The 16,097-nt window shown below is 30.6% G+C and overlaps 1 protein-coding gene across 5 annotated transcripts in view; it reads left to right on the plus strand.

Annotated features, from left to right (window-relative positions):
• Nucleotides 1-15,859, plus strand: part of Ssdp (Sequence-specific single-stranded DNA-binding protein) — a 22,089-nt gene extending 6,230 nt beyond the window's left edge. Inside the window, exons 7-14 of one of the 5 annotated variants that reach the window (XM_089595263.1) lie at nucleotides 2,154-2,261; nucleotides 3,326-3,403; nucleotides 3,483-3,531; nucleotides 4,331-4,360; nucleotides 5,550-5,767; nucleotides 5,847-6,017; nucleotides 6,109-6,309; nucleotides 12,410-15,859. In XM_089595263.1, the coding sequence (XP_089451389.1) occupies nucleotides 2,154-2,261; nucleotides 3,326-3,403; nucleotides 3,483-3,531; nucleotides 4,331-4,360; nucleotides 5,550-5,767; nucleotides 5,847-6,017; nucleotides 6,109-6,309; nucleotides 12,410-12,514 (960 nt within the window). In that variant the 3' untranslated portion in view covers nucleotides 12,515-15,859. Of the gene's footprint in view, nucleotides 1-2,153; nucleotides 2,272-3,323; nucleotides 3,404-3,482; nucleotides 3,532-4,330; nucleotides 4,361-5,549; nucleotides 5,768-5,846; nucleotides 6,018-6,108; nucleotides 6,310-7,703; nucleotides 9,967-12,409 lie in introns of those variants that run through there. The other 4 variants (XM_089595265.1, XM_023391478.2, XM_089595264.1 and 1 more) reach the window with 4 other exon arrangements.
• Nucleotides 15,860-16,097: the final 238 nt, after the last annotated feature.

Below are 16,097 nucleotides of genomic sequence, written 5' to 3' on the forward strand. Positions count from 1 at the left end.
TGATGATACACCTAACTGACCTAATAGAAATAAAAAAAAAACTTTTTGTATCCTTTCCTATGACACAAAATTTAAAGTTTAAAAAATTTAAAGTTTAATAAATCTCGTCGCAAAAAGTTTTAAATGTTTGGTTAAACTTCCTAACTTATTAACTTAGTTGTAATATTTATTAGTACTTTAAATTTTTAGCAGAATACTGTTACGGAAAATGTTCTGATAAAATTAATATTTTAAGAATTGTTGAAATTATCGATAAAAATAATTGTATTAGACATGTTTTACTTGAAGCAGTGGTAATACATCTATCATTATTATTGTTAATATTTATTGTGTCCTTTCGTTTACAATTTTTTGTTCTAAAAAGCCATCCATCTGTTTTAGCTACATCGCTTTTATTCAAAAAATCTGTTCATGATCCATCATTTTGCGTTGAACTTTTGTATTAAATTCACTTGTATAATAACTTGGGTTATTGTTCATGACATGATGAGAAATTCAGAAATATTAGAATACAAACAACATATTTGATTCAACGTAATTAATTATTTAAATATAATTCTATTAAAAATCTAATTTTTATTTTTATGCATTAAATTGAAAAGGAGTGACAGTTTTTTTTAAATTCATGAATAATTACTATGATTTTGTATTTCGTTTTAATGTCGAACCTCTATTCTGATGACCAAACTTTAAATGTCTTTCTGATGAATGATTGTTTAGCAAGCATTCAAATGGATTTCTGTTTCGATTTTAATGTACATAAAAAATTAAAGCCTTCCGTTTTTATATTTTTTTTAATAACAACTTTTTTTTTAAGTGTAAAAATTCTCATAAATTTAGAAGTAAGATGATTTTTATGACAAATTAAATTTATTTAAATTATACTTATGAATATTTTAATTTTTTTTTTTGCTTGTTAACCTGTATTTATGTATACTTATGACATCTTTGTTATGTATCTAAAAATTCTATGTGCATTCGTGTATAATTGTAGTTATTGCTATGAATACCGGTATTACCAATAGTTTTAGAGCAAAATCATGGTATGTTTGTACCTTATTGACATTTCGTGTTCAAATAAAGACTTGTTATGTTGAACATTTATAAAATATCACTCGTCAGTTCAATTTGTACAATCAATATTTTTAAATTTCAACTTATTCAAATTAGACTTAAGCATTAAGTTAAATTTGTCAATTATCTTTACTTCTCAGAAAGAAAAAAGTATAAAAATTAATGTAAATTAAAAATATTATTAATGAGAAACGTCAAATTTAAACCAATTTTACATACAAAAAAGAATTTAGTTCTGCAATCGTTTATACAATAAACAAATTATCTGCTTACTGCATCTATTCGCGTGTAACACAGTGTTTGTTAAACAACTTTAAATGTTTTTTGGAAGTTATAAAATTGGTTCTCTTTCACGTGTCTGCTATAGTAATTTTTGCATTTTTTTGTTTGGAATCATATCTTTGACTTTATAGCTCTGCATTTGATTTCTAACTGAAAATGAAAAAAAACCAAGAAAAGCAATGGAATGAATCATCTTGTTATCATAAAAAAATCATCTACATTATTTGATAAATGTTACTCTCAAATTAAATGTTATCTCATAATAAAAAATGTCGAATAAAATTAAAAAACAAACATACTGTAAGTATTAAAAATAGTTTTTTACAGTGAGAATAAAATTGCGTTGCCTATAATTTTCTGTTGTTATTTGCTGTCCTTCTGACACGATGTAAGACATTTTACAGTATGTTTGTACTTCATGCCCAAATTGAGTTTCTGACAAATGTTTCATTCATAATATATACCTTCATATCAGCACCAATGGGCACCACAAAGCTCAATAGCTTTCACGAGTTGTACAGTGTATCGTGCTTAAAAAAATGCTTACCGGCACAATCTCACAATGTACTAATTTTGGTTTGATACCAATAGTAATGATATACAAAAGAATATTGTTTTGAGATTGTGACACAACAACTCTTCGGATTCTATCATTTCACGTCGTTTTGTCCGGAGATCGGCTGTAAATGTAATGAAGAAATTTTTTTTTTTTTTTTTTTTAATTTTTGTATACGTAAACTTGCCTGTGGATCGCAACTTTGCCTACATGTTCGGCGTTTTTGCGTTGCTTGTTGCAGAACAACTCGACAATGCGACCATCTCCGCCCACACACCCTTCATCACAGCCATCTCCCCAGCACCCCCAGCCACCCCCGCCCCCACACTCGCAGATGATGTCCAACCAGGTAAGCTTTCATTCAGCAAGTCCTAAATAAATGCCTACTACACTCATTGATCATTGCGCTGTATCGTATAACTCTATCATTACTTTGCAATCGTATCATTAATCTTACATTTCGTTTCATTTTATCATCTGATACGTCGAATGATTTATAAAATAATATTTGTTTGGCACTGTTATAAATATATCCAACCTGCTGTCTCTCATATGAAAATATCAAAAATATTTGTAAATAAATATATAGGTTTTATGACGTTCGGTGTAGTAGATATTTCACAGTATATCATAATATATATCTATGCTAATTACTAACACTGTAATTTATCACAAGCTGTCACCTATCGTTTTATAATATAATCATTTGTCTTGCTTCTTCCGCTGTTACTTTGTGCATTATTATTATAACTCACGATATTTTTTTTTTTTTTTTTTTTTTTTTTTTTTTTTTTTTCTACTAAATGTATGCATCAAACTTGTTTTTACGTTAAAAAAATTTTTTCGCTGTCACATTGTTTTGTCTTGGTTATGGAAAATGCGTCATTTTGTCTGAATTCCTGGTGCAATGTGTCAATATGTATCTTTTCCATGTAACCTATATAAATTTATGAAAACCAAAAGTGCCTTAGATTTATTTATTAATTTTCTCAACAAAATGTGAATGAAAAGTGCATTGAAAAAGACTTTCCTCTGAAATTTCAAACAAAGTGAGAGTTTAAATACTTTTTAATTTTTACATTAAAAACGCCAAGTCTTGCACAAAAGTATAATTTTGTTAATAACTAAATACTATCATAAATTTAATAAATTAAAAAGTATTTTCAAATAATGGTTATAATATAAATTTCATGAAAGTACAGTACGTTTTTTATTTCTATAGCTATTAACAATTTAGTAAACTTACAATTAACAGTAAACAGTTTGATATCAACGAGATAATGGACGCAATAATTTTTTTTTTGTTTTTTTGTTATTTGGTGGTTAAGAAACAGTAACTAGTCTTTTGATTTTTTGAAAATTATAATTAATGATATTGGCAGTATTGCTCTAACTAAACGATCATTATTACAGGGATTCATGGGTCCCAGGTACCCAGCAGGACCACGACCGAACGTTCGTATGCCACAAATGGGAAATGATTTCAATGGGGTAAATGTTTTGCTATGATTTTCCTGTAGTCACTGATCCCATGTTAAATATTTTCACTTTCTTTCACTTTTACTTACAGCCTCCAGGGCAACCGATGATGCCAAACAGTATAGACCCAACTAGACAAGGTGAGTAATTTTTCATTGTAGTTGTTGATTAAAGTTTTTCTTGGCATTGAAAAGCGTTGCAAAACGGAGAATGGCATTATATTATAGTCGCATGCATATCAAAAACCACACAGCAATATATTAATTGAGGAAGTAATTAATATTAAATTTGGATTGGATTGCTGTGATGTGGAGTGGACTGGTTTTTGAACTGTCTAGTGGCAAACTTGAAACAGTGGTACTTTAAAGAAAAAAAAATATTTTTTTCGTTCTCTTCAATTTGATCGACTATACCTTGCAAATTTTTATTACATGCCGTTCATTACTTAGCGGGATATAATCTCAAATAAATATCTTTAAAAAAGGATTTTCAATTTTTTTTTTGGTTTTTGACATATAAGTTTTAATATGTAATAATACAATTATTACATCAATAATACTATTGATTATATTATTATGTAATAAGTAATAATACAAAGTAATTAATAAATTTTCGTGTTGACATGATTAATGTCCAATCTGTTCTATGATAATTATATTTATTATAATTATTATTGTTACATTATATTATTTATTACTCTCAATAATCATATTTACGTATTAAAATTGATATTTTTCTTGAGTTTACTGGTAAATAATAAAAAAAAAAAAAATATTATGAAAAATAAAATTACATCAGATAGAAATCACCTGTGCCACTGCATAAACATATATATATATAAATATATACATATTTATAACTAGGCTTTTTGTTATTCACCATTTGATTGATCTGACCTTACCTACCTGCCATACTAATGTGTGCTCTTGTGTTCCTCAGGCGAAGCTGGAGAATTTGTAGGGTGGCAAGGTAGGAAGCAACCCAGCCAATTGAATCACATTGACATGACTTAGAAAGCAGGCTTTCTTCTTTTTCAATTTATTTTATTTATTATTATTTTTTTTTTCCATTACACTTAATTTTTAATTCCACTTGTTCACTAATCGCTTACTTCTTTCATTTTTAAAATCATTATTACCACCTAAGACACATAACATTGTTTTAAAATCATTAATCGTTTGTCAAGCTAGTTGTTTATTTTTTATTTTTTCAAATTACGGTCACAACATTACTTTTGCAAGCAAATGCACTTGACTGGCTTGGTCGCACAATCACCAACAAAATATTATTTTTAATCTTATACTTCGCTTCAGCATGGGAACAATTATTTCAATCGACAGAATCAGTTAAATATTTTACCGTCTAGTTTTATTTTAGACTTTCATAGTTAATATTTTTTATGAAATTTTATTGAATTTTTTCTCAAACAAAAATGATACCTGATAAAGAACATGCATTTTTTTTATTTCATTGGACTCAAATGACAAGAGTCGAATATTGATTTTATACCGAATCCTACACCTTGAGCATGGACAAATTAACTTTTATTTTATAAAATTATTTACATTAAAAGAAAAAAGAAGAAGACAATCTAGACTAGTATCGATACAAAAACGCTTTCCACTCCAACATTATACTTGATCACGCACTTACAAGGACAAGAAACATAGTTTACCATCAAGTAGTTTTAGTGCTTTGAGCTTTTTAACACGTATAAATACTAAATGGTACTAGTAACATACATTATATTATATTTGTATAACTTACCTGTGAATTTTTATCCAACCGATACATTCATTGAACTTAGACTGCTTTTTGCCTTGCACAATATTTATTTTCCTGCATTTATCACAACTCCACGAGCATGGCTGGTATCATGTGCTTTTGTACTTTTTTTTTTTTTTTTCTTTGTTTTGAGGCAGAGTAAAATCTTTTTCAATAATCAATTTAAATTTAACTGGACGTTCATCAAACACACGAACCCATTTAGATCGAAAAACATATTTGGAAACTAGAGATCTTACTCTGATTTTCAAAAAAGTGTACATGATGTAATTCCATAAGCAACTATCCAAAAAATCCGCGTCAAAATTAGTAAAAAAAAAAACAAAAAAAAACAGCGTTTTAAATTTAATTTAAAAAATTTTCTCCCTCACAGGCTCGCCTGGCATGAACCCAATGAACCCCAGGATGAACCATCCAAGGGCAGGACCAGGTGGTATGCCACCAATGGGCCCGGGTACTTACGGCCCCGGCATGCGGGGTCCACCGCCAAACAGTAATTTAGCTCCCGGTGGACCGGGCGGTGCTGGTATGCCGCCGATGAGTATGGCCGGACCAGGTGGCAGACCACAATGGCAACCCAACACGTCGACAGTAAGGGTTTTTTCTTCTACCTCAAAAATATCGACAAATTTGAGCGTTGACTCAGGAATTTTTGTTTGAATTTCCGCAGCCGATGAATTATTCCTCGTCTTCGCCGGGCAATTATGGCGGGCCTCCCGGTTCGAGTGGGCCACCGGGACCAGGGACGCCGATAATGCCGAGCCCACAGGACAGTAGTAACAGCGGTGGCGAAAACATGTACACGATGATGAAACCAGTACCTGGAGGCAACATGCCTGGCGTAAGATAACACCTTATCATCCTGTAAAATGTCGATTAAAGGTTGCTTTGAAGCTGTTGAGTGTAAAAAAATGTATTCGTACGAACTAAAGGATTTCCCGATGAGCGGTGGTCCCGAGGGTGGGCCCATGGGACCGATGGGCCCAAATACAATGGGCCCAGTGCTCAACGGTGACGGGCTCGATGGTATGAAGAATTCTCCGGCAAACGGTGGTCCAGGCACACCGAGGGAGGACAGCGGTAGTGGTATGGGTGATTATAATCTAGGCGGCTTCGGCAACCCCAACGAGAACGTGAGTTGTTCCACTTTTTTTACATAATTGACAATTTGAATTGTATTTGTTTCATCACTCCTTGCTATCCTTTTTTCTTTTTTTTTTTTTATTCTTACTTGGGTAGTTTTTCATCTTCGCTCGCTTCTTTCAATTTGGTACTGCTCTTTTCCTTTGTTAACTTATTTTTAAACATCTCACTTTGCACGTCCTTGCAAAAGATTTGTGTAATTGCTTTTAAAATGTTTCATTGGATTAATAAGTTCCGCAAAAAACAGACTTTGAGGATTATTGATACTATTTTTTTTTTTTTTTTTTTTTTGCGCGTGTTAGAAACTTTTTGCTATTGATAATCGAGTTAAAGAAGAAATCAAAACTTCCATTTAATGTTCACTAAGATGAAAATGTTCTTCTTTATTTCTTTAATGTCCAAATACGGCAATTTGTACGTAGATTTGTAACCTCACATATTTGATAAAAAAATTTTTTCAAAGTTAAGGGTCGAACTGCATATGTGATTCAATTTTTGGGGTTACTTGTTTAAAAAAGTGAAAATTGTATTTAAAAAAAATTGTATTTTTTGAAGTATGTTTTCAAAAAGCATTGATACAAGATTTTTTGTTAATTTTTAATTCATTTACAAAAATATCGAGCATAAAAATATTTAGGTAAAAATTTTTTACGTGACCTGTTTTTGTGAAAACAATATAAAGTTTAAATTGTTACTAGAATTCAGTAAATTTGGGCATTAAAGGGTTATGTGGTGTAAGTATTAGCTTTCTTTAATTCGATGTAGCTTTTGATAAAAGACTGGCTTTAAGAGTATTTGCTAGTCATACATAACCTTTTTGACTTTTACAATTATTATCATTTAAGCTGTTTGAATAAAAGCCAAAAAAACGTTTATTCTTTTTCTTTTTTTTTTTTTTTCAAACTTGTCAAACAAGTACATCGTTATCAACGTTCTGGTGCGTCATTATTGAGAAGAAAAAGAAATTTTCTAACATTTTTTACCATATCCCATCTAAAACTAGGATTTTACATAGAAATTAAATCACTAGTTCCTGTTTGATCTTTATTATTAATGTTACCATGAAATTATTTTACATAACTATCAAATAAATATATTATACATGATGAGATATCATCATGAAAAATTGTTTTTTAAATACCAATGAGACCAAATACCAACTTGATTATTGACGATAACGATCTGCTTGATATAGTAACTATTTGAAAATCTTTGCAATAGCAGTCTTTCCGGCTTTTGGGATGTAGATTTAAATGACACGTTGTGTATCTTTTGGATTGTATTTTTTGGACATTGAAATTAATCTTGAAATTTATCGCAGCCTTGAGCTCACACGTAACAGAGGTTTTAATCGCATAAATATCATATTCTCTATTGTCGACAGTTTTTTTAAAAGAATCACAACCAGGATGCAACTAACGGAGGAACACTTCTGTAGAAAACGAAAATAAAAAGGATCAGTCAGAAAAAGCGAGGGATTATAGTCAGACAAAAGAACTAAATCGATCTTAAATTCAGTGATTCTCCCTCTAAAAATATGTTGAATATTAACGCAGAAAAGTCTTAAAAGTAATAGATCAAAAGAACGAGAGTATAAATATTGTTTTAAAAGTAGTGATCAAATCTTTTTAAAATTAATGACAGAATGCTATTTTTTACAATATTTTTATTACTTGCATTTGTTGTCAATGCACCTGCTCGATCTAAAGTTAGGTTATATTAAGTTTTTTTTAATGACGCATATAATTTAAACTTCGAATAATTAATTTGCTACAATTGCCATATGCCATACGATATTATGTACGCTTTACTAATACTCACAAGATTGCAACTAGGTTTAAAAGTTGAGTTTTTATTATTATTAATCAATTTTTTTTTTACTTTTTTTTAAACTGACCCTTTCTAATTAATAGTTAATTCGGAATTTTCATGATTTTTAATTATAATAACATTATTTTTGTACATAACTTGTGAATTTCAATCCTACAAAAAATATTAAACGTAACATAACATTCTTTTACAAAAAAAGAAATTTTTTTAGCTTTTAAAATTTAACGAACGTAATGTTTACTAGGGGTCATACCTTTGTAACTTATTTTGCATTTTCGTCATTAAGTTTAGGTTTCTCATAGGTTTTTGTTAAAATTTTAGCTTTATTTATACTTTTTAAAGAAAACGTAAGACGTAAGCTGAGGTGCCTGGTAAACGAAAAGGCTGTTACGACTGTCCAGTCTACTGTGATTAGGTCGCATAATCTTTTTTTTAATTTTTATATATTAAAGTCCTATTTCTTTGAAAATTAATTGTCTTAGTAGAGCTAGATTTTTCTCCTTGAAAAAATGCTGCATGATTTAGAAACCAAATATCTTATGCAACTCTTAAGAAAATAATAATTAGGTAATTTCTGAAGAAAAAAAAAACGGCATAATAACAGATTTAGTTCGATTCGTGGACTAAAATAGGATGGCAAAATACTGTTAGTTTTTTAGGTTTTATTTCAATAGAATTGTTAACTTTGATTAGTATTATTTTCATAAAGAGTCAATATGAAAATACGGTGATTAAGATGAACACTATATGCAGTATGAAATTCATATCGATATGAAAATACTAACGTTTTTTCACACAAATAAAACAGACAGGTTTTGTGAGTACTGAACCTAAAATATTGTATGCATAAAAATTTAATAAGCAACAGCAAAAAATTTTAATGTTGTTGTAGATATAAAATATTTTATAAAACGATTTCTCGATTCAAAAACAAACGAATATAAGTACTTTGAATAATACAATCCATCCGTCCGCAGGTGGTTATTGGTCAGTACTGGACTATGCTATGCTGCTATTAGTTATTTTCGATTTTGAGAATAGCCTGATTATGACGATAATTCTGATAATATAGTAATAAAATGATTGTTACGAATGGAAAATCAACGAATGATATAAATTTGTAAGCAAGTTAATGTTTCGTACGACTCGCACCAGCGGCTCGTCATCTACATGCTTTTTTCTCTTTACGTGCAGAACATAACCTAACTATAACGGTGCTCTTATTTTGTATAAATGCTTATGGTTTATAAGGTTTAAGAATTTTTTATTGAGTGTGATGATTTGTGAGAGTGAAAATATATTTTTTTGTGTATCTATAATGTTACGTATTGCACGAGGAAAAGTATGCTTAGTTAGCTGCTGGTGCGTATTCATAACCTACAAAAATGTTAATTAAATTTAGTGATTTTAATCGCGTCGGCATCGTGTACTCGATACCGAAAATTTGTTTGGGTTCCAAGGTTCGTTTTTTGTGTCAATGATTGACAAAGAACCTTTTTTCATTCATATTTATTTTATCAAAAAATTTTCTTGCCAGTTTATCTCTTGCCGCGTGCCGTAAACAATACGATTTTTACTACAGTTTTAGCAAATTAAGAATAAAATTGTTTTATTTTGTTTATCACACATCTGAATACGCGCCTTGGTGCCTTCATCGTTGCTTTATTATTATTTTTTTTTCTTTCATTTATTAAATTAATTATTTTACTTGGATACTCTCACGTTGTAAAATATACTATGACTTTAGTAAAATATGATGAATATATATTTAAACCAAGGGAGAAATCGAGACAATAAATGTAATCCTACAACACTGAGATTTTTGCGTCTTTCTTTTATTTATCAAAATCTGAACCTGCAGGGTGCTGGCTACCGAACTATGCATACACAACTATCTGTCGGTCTGTTTTCGGATTGTTTATTTATTCACATATAAATTTTATCATCATAACTATACTGTGATTATTTCATCGAACATCACAGGCAATCGTATTTCAAAGTGGAAAATTTTAATGAATACTTGAAACAAAAAAATTTCGATAGCTGTATATAGTACTGGCCTGTACTGACCTGTAGCACATGGATGCGTGAGACAATTGTAATTATATTGCATATATATATATATAAAAAAAAAGAAAAAAAAATATATAAAAATGAATCAAACACAAATGCGGACTGTTTGCGAAGTGAGAAATCTAGATCATTATATCTATAATTTTTGCATATTGTTATTAAAAATTATTTTATTTCTGAAACACTAACACTTAATAAATCGCGAGGTGAGTGTGTGTGCTCGAAGCCGGGGGGGAGGGGGGCAAACGAAAGCGAGAGAGCGAAAGTACTTGCAAATTTTAATTTTTTTTTCTCATTTTTTTGTACATAATTTTTATTTACTTTTTTTTGTAAATTTTACAACAAAATTTATTTCGACGTCCATGTGTTGTGGGTCAGAGCACCCTTATTCAATATCATTTACTTAGTCACATCCTCATCCTTCTTTTTGTTCATCCGCACGAAAAAAAAAATCGCACGCACATTTTGCGTCTCCTTTCGAGCCCCGTCGAAGCACAGTCGCCGCACTGCGCCGAAGCATATCACATACATACGTTTTTGTGCGTACTCATCGAAACGGTGTTGGAATAGAATGTTCGATTTCAAAAGCCACCAAAAGTTGAAAAATGAAATTAGTCCTCCCAAGTATTTTATTTGTATATTTGTATAAGTTACTTTTTAATTTGTAGATAGTTACTCAAATTTAAGTTTAAATGTTTTACTTTTGAACAATAATCATCATACAGTATACGTAGCTCAGCACAGTTTATTTAGGTGTAGATTTTTATTTTACTTTTTTTTTTTTGTACACTAGTCAATTGAAATTTTTTAACCCTACACTGAGAGAAAAAAGTAATAAAAAATTGTAGAGAAATTCCAGCAAAAATTACCATTCCACACAGTAAATCAGATGCAAGGTGGCAAAAAAGGAAAAAATAATTATTTTTATGGTGAAGATTATTGTTTTAACAGTTAAAATTATAGTTCAAATGGTGAAAATTATGGTAAGAACAGTAAAAATTACCATGCTGAAATAGTAAACCTTGAAAGGATCGGTTAATAATTTTATTTTCCCGCATCGAAATTTTTACTGTTCTGACCATAATTCTAACTATTCAAACTATAATTTTAGCTATAAATACAATGATTGTTACTTTTAAAAATAATAATTTTTTCTTTTTTATCCAGCCTGCGGAATGGTAATTTTTGTTGGGATTTCTCTATGATTTTTATTATTTTTTTCTCTCAGTGTACACATGTTTAATTGAATAACATCATCTACCGAGTGAGCAATTTAATGCAAGTACATATATATCGTGAATTCATTATACATAAAAGTTTATTAATTTATTTTCGTACAAGCCAAACTTGGGCGTGCATAATTTTCTAAATATTTTATACTAAAAATTTTTTCTAAAAATATAATGCCATGTATTTTTTTAAATTGTAAAATAAAATGAAATTTAGAAGAAAAAATCTTTGTTCGGGCATTAACGTTTGAATAAGAAAAATTTTAATTTAGTATTGTGTTATAAGTAGTTATGAACGATGCATCACACGTTTTCATAATATGATTAAAATTTAAGTTAATTGAGAATTTATAAAACAGTTAGTGCCCAAGTTTTAGTGTAACCTGCAATGAATTGCTCGATCGATATCCTCAAATCCATCACATTATTTTTTAAATACGCATAATAGTGGATCGTAGCTTTTTTTATTTTACGCTTTTTATACACACACATAGTAGCAAACAGGGTTTGTGTTTGAATACACCATCGAGTTCTTTTTCCAACACCAATGCCGATCAGCATTTCACCCAAGATCGTAAAGTTTTGGTAATTTCTTGTTATTCGCGAGAAAATATTCGACGTGAGACGTGACTACTAGCGCCAAAAAGAAATGAAGTGGCCAAAGTTAAAACTAAAACCTATCCTATTTGACGTGTTCAAAAAAAAGAGCGCCAATTTAGCGCCATTTCATAATGTGACATGCGGCAATAACTAATACTAAAACCTATCCTACGAGTCTCACCTCGAATTGACTCATCTTGGTAAAATGCTGTAGCTATGTTTCGATCGAAGAAAAAAAAAGAGACGCACTCGATCGGCAATAATAAGTACACATTGAAAAAGATATATTGAAGCCACGGAGTTCAGGGGTGGCCGAGAATCGGCTGTTGTAACCGACCTGGTGTTGGTTGATTCGCAGGACCAGAACGAGTCAGCGGCCATACTGAAGATCAAGGAAAGCATGCAGGAGGAGGCCAAGAGGTTCGAGAAGGAGGGCGATCACCCGGATTATTTCATGCCATAATTCGTTCGAGGGATTATTGTCGGAGTAACCTCGGGGAAACAGACCAAATTTCACATTTGTCGCAGCGAGGGTTGGCGAATTTGTCGAACATTTTAGACAAACTTATGGAGTGCGTGAAAACGAGAGTGTGTGTATGTGTGAGATGAAAAAAAAAAAAAAAAAATTATTATTACCAGATAACGAGAAACGACGCAAAGCGTTTTTCATACTCTTCCTCTTCCTGGTCTTAGTCGTCGGAAAAATTGAACAGCACATGCACAAAAACGGGTCCTCTCCCCCCCCACGGCCCTGTTGTCGTAAAAATATTAATATAGCAAATGATATTGCCGGCAGGGGGGGTAACTCGTTCGCCATTGCTGTTGTGGCTGTGTGCTCCTCTCTACAAACTCCTCGACGAGAATAATTGCGCGTAAAAGATTTTATAAGATTTTATTATATTCTTTAGAAGTTTCGAAAAAAAAAAAAATTTTCCCAAGTTTTTCATTGAATATCTCGCGTCTCTTTTTTAAATAATCAAGACAAACAAGATATTATTATATATTGCGACTATTGACTTGAAAACGTGTATACGTGTCTAACCATTTATATATGATGTAGATTCTACTGGAAAATTAATCATTTAATGTGACAATGTGTGTGACGACACCTTGTGTTGTTTTTTCGCGTGCAACATTATTTATAAATTATGACGAAGAAATGTGTATAAATATATCACTTATAGTATAACAAATATTATGAAATGAACAATTATGACGGGTTGTGCGCGTGAAAAACAAAAATCCATGGTTACAACTGCACGGGGCTTGATTTTCCGGTGGAATCAGAGTTTTACAATCGAAATTTTAGCAAGTGATATTTTTAGGTCCAGAACCGTTAAATGAGTTTAAATATATATGTATGTATATGTGATTATTACCTTATTGCGGTTGTACGATACAATGAATCATTCTAGATGTATGATTGAATTCAGACGCGCAGTTTTCGTGGTCACCTTTTTTTTTTTTTTTTTTTTTCCAAGGTGAATCGATCCAAAAGTCATGTGAGCACACGCAGTCGTGTGGAATTAGGTGTACGCGAAAAAGAGAAAGATAAAAAAAAGAATTATGTTTATGGTGTAAAAGTATATAACGTATATAAATATATATATATATTCGTCTTGTGACAGAATTATATCCAGAAAGATTTATAACGATGTGCAGCCTGTGAGAAAGAGTTAAACAGAAATCGACGAAAAAAAAAAAAGAGGCAAATCGACCATATAATATTATCTGAGTAAAGAGATCGGCCAGTGAGCGAAATAGCGTTAGGTATAATTTCGATGATGGTGTAAGGTATATATGAAAATACGAAGCTGTACCACTGCGCGGTGCAATGAGGCGTGTTTAAAGTCCCACAGAGCGAGACTGTCCCGTTGAAAATTTCCAGAAAATAAACTATATTCCTGTTTGAAGGATTACTACTAATATACTACTATTGCCACTGCTACTTCTACGTTTCTTCGTATTGTATTGAAATTCGTATTTCTTAAGAGATAAATTTATTTTATTTATATTAATTTTTATTTTCGAAGCTTTTAAAGTATTTATATATGTATATGTATATGTACATATTTTCCTAGGTTTTCTTTTTATCAAGGTCCTATGTTTCGTTGAGGAGAAAAAAAAATATATATATATATTTAACGTAAAAAAAGAAATTTGAATGATAAAAGTGAAAAATGTTTCTATAAAACCATTGTGACCGTTTGTGGAAACTACTACATTATTTCCAACAAATCGTTGATATATAATGTGTTTTTATGTATGTATGTTCATACATTGTAATTAAGTGGTGTTTGTATGAAAACTGAAAAAAAAAAGAAAAAAAACATTTTGCAATGGTTTTTAGACGGCAAAACAACACTTATTTAAAATAAATAACAAAACTATTATTAATAGTAATAACGAATAAGGAAAATAATTATAAATATAACTATATTACTAATAATAACGATAACGATATAGTAACGTGCAATTTTTCGCTCTTTACATGTAACATTGTAAGATTCTTCTTATTATTATTATTATTATTACTATCCGAGTTTTTATTTTCCTAATGAAGAGGCCACCTGGAAATTTTCGACGGGAGGCACATTCCGCATCCTAATTACTTTCTGTTTTATCTCCTTGTTTTCTGTAAGATAGTCAAATCAAAAAATTAAAAAAAAAAAAAAAAATCACCGATGACAATTGTCAGAGTATTAAGTTTTATATAGAGTGATTCGATGATTCCATATATATGAGCGATGAAGCGTGAAAGTCGTGTGAAATTTAAGACAAATTAAATAAATGAATATATGAAAGGATTTCCCGTGTATTGCCAGCGCTCACGGCAAGTATTCATAATTGACATTATATTATATATAATACACACATTTTAATCATGTTTTAACCACACACGCGTGTTATGATAATAGTAAAATTTTAACCAGCGCTTATTGTTCGTCGCAATCAACCCTCTCCCTCTCCCTCCCCCCCCCCAATCCCCCGAAAAGCGAGAAATATATATTTATTTACTTACTCATCGATTTGTGCGTGGATTGATTTGTACTATTTTTTAGTGGATTCATGGCACAATGCAAGTTTTTACCAATGTAAAAAAGCTAGACGAAGCTAGACAAAGAGTAATTTTTTTTTAAACACGTCTGTTGTCGAATCTGTTAACTAAAATGATGCGATCGTGATCTCATTGCTTATGAAATTTGTCTGCGTTGTTTACGATTTGGTTGCGAAACTCAAACTGATCTCACATTTTATTCGTGATTAAATCAATGAGGGGGTATTGGAAAAAAAATATGTATACACACACACATATATGTATTTAGTGCAATTCGAATTTGCAATTAATTTCAACGGATGTTAATTATTCATTGTCTAGCTTAAAAATCTTGGCGCAAGACGTCTAGCACTTGTAGATGACATTATAAAGAAAATTGATGAAACAAAGGAATTTAAAACTTACTCCGAGTTGAAGTAAATTATCGTCCTAAATTTTGTAATGCAAATAAAACTAAAGTCCGGTACATAGCGACGAAAGTCCACTGGGATGATCAAAACTCGTATGCTTCAGTGGAGCCCCTGTCTCATGTTCCTTCGTACCAAATGCGGAAAAGAGAAAAAAAAAATTATAAAATCGTAGTAATATACCACTTATGATTTTTAATGTAGTACTTAGTAAGATTAGGACAATAAAGTAAAAACTGATTTATATTGATGCTACCAACACCGAAATATTCACGTGTACGTCTCGTTTTCCTAGTTTTCGTTACTTTGTTCTTTTTTTTTTTTTTTTTTTTTTTTTTTTTTTTCAATCAATAAAGATCAAGCGACATACTTCAAACACAACAATTCGTAAAAATGTCGAATTCACATTTTTAAGAACCGATGAATATTGCAAAACAAATTATCTTAAATGACTATGACGATAATTCGTTTTGCGCTGTCGTATGTATAATTCGTATCCAACATCAATGTACATATACACACATGTGAATCGTCGCGTTTTATTGTCAATGTTTGCTTTCGTGCTCACTTTCAAAGACAAA

Source organism: Copidosoma floridanum, unplaced genomic scaffold, assembly GCF_036245765.1.
Source record: "Copidosoma floridanum isolate Cflo_tuat_1 unplaced genomic scaffold, Cflo_Japanese_pri ptg000025l, whole genome shotgun sequence".
NCBI lineage: Eukaryota > Metazoa > Arthropoda > Insecta > Hymenoptera > Encyrtidae > Copidosoma > Copidosoma floridanum.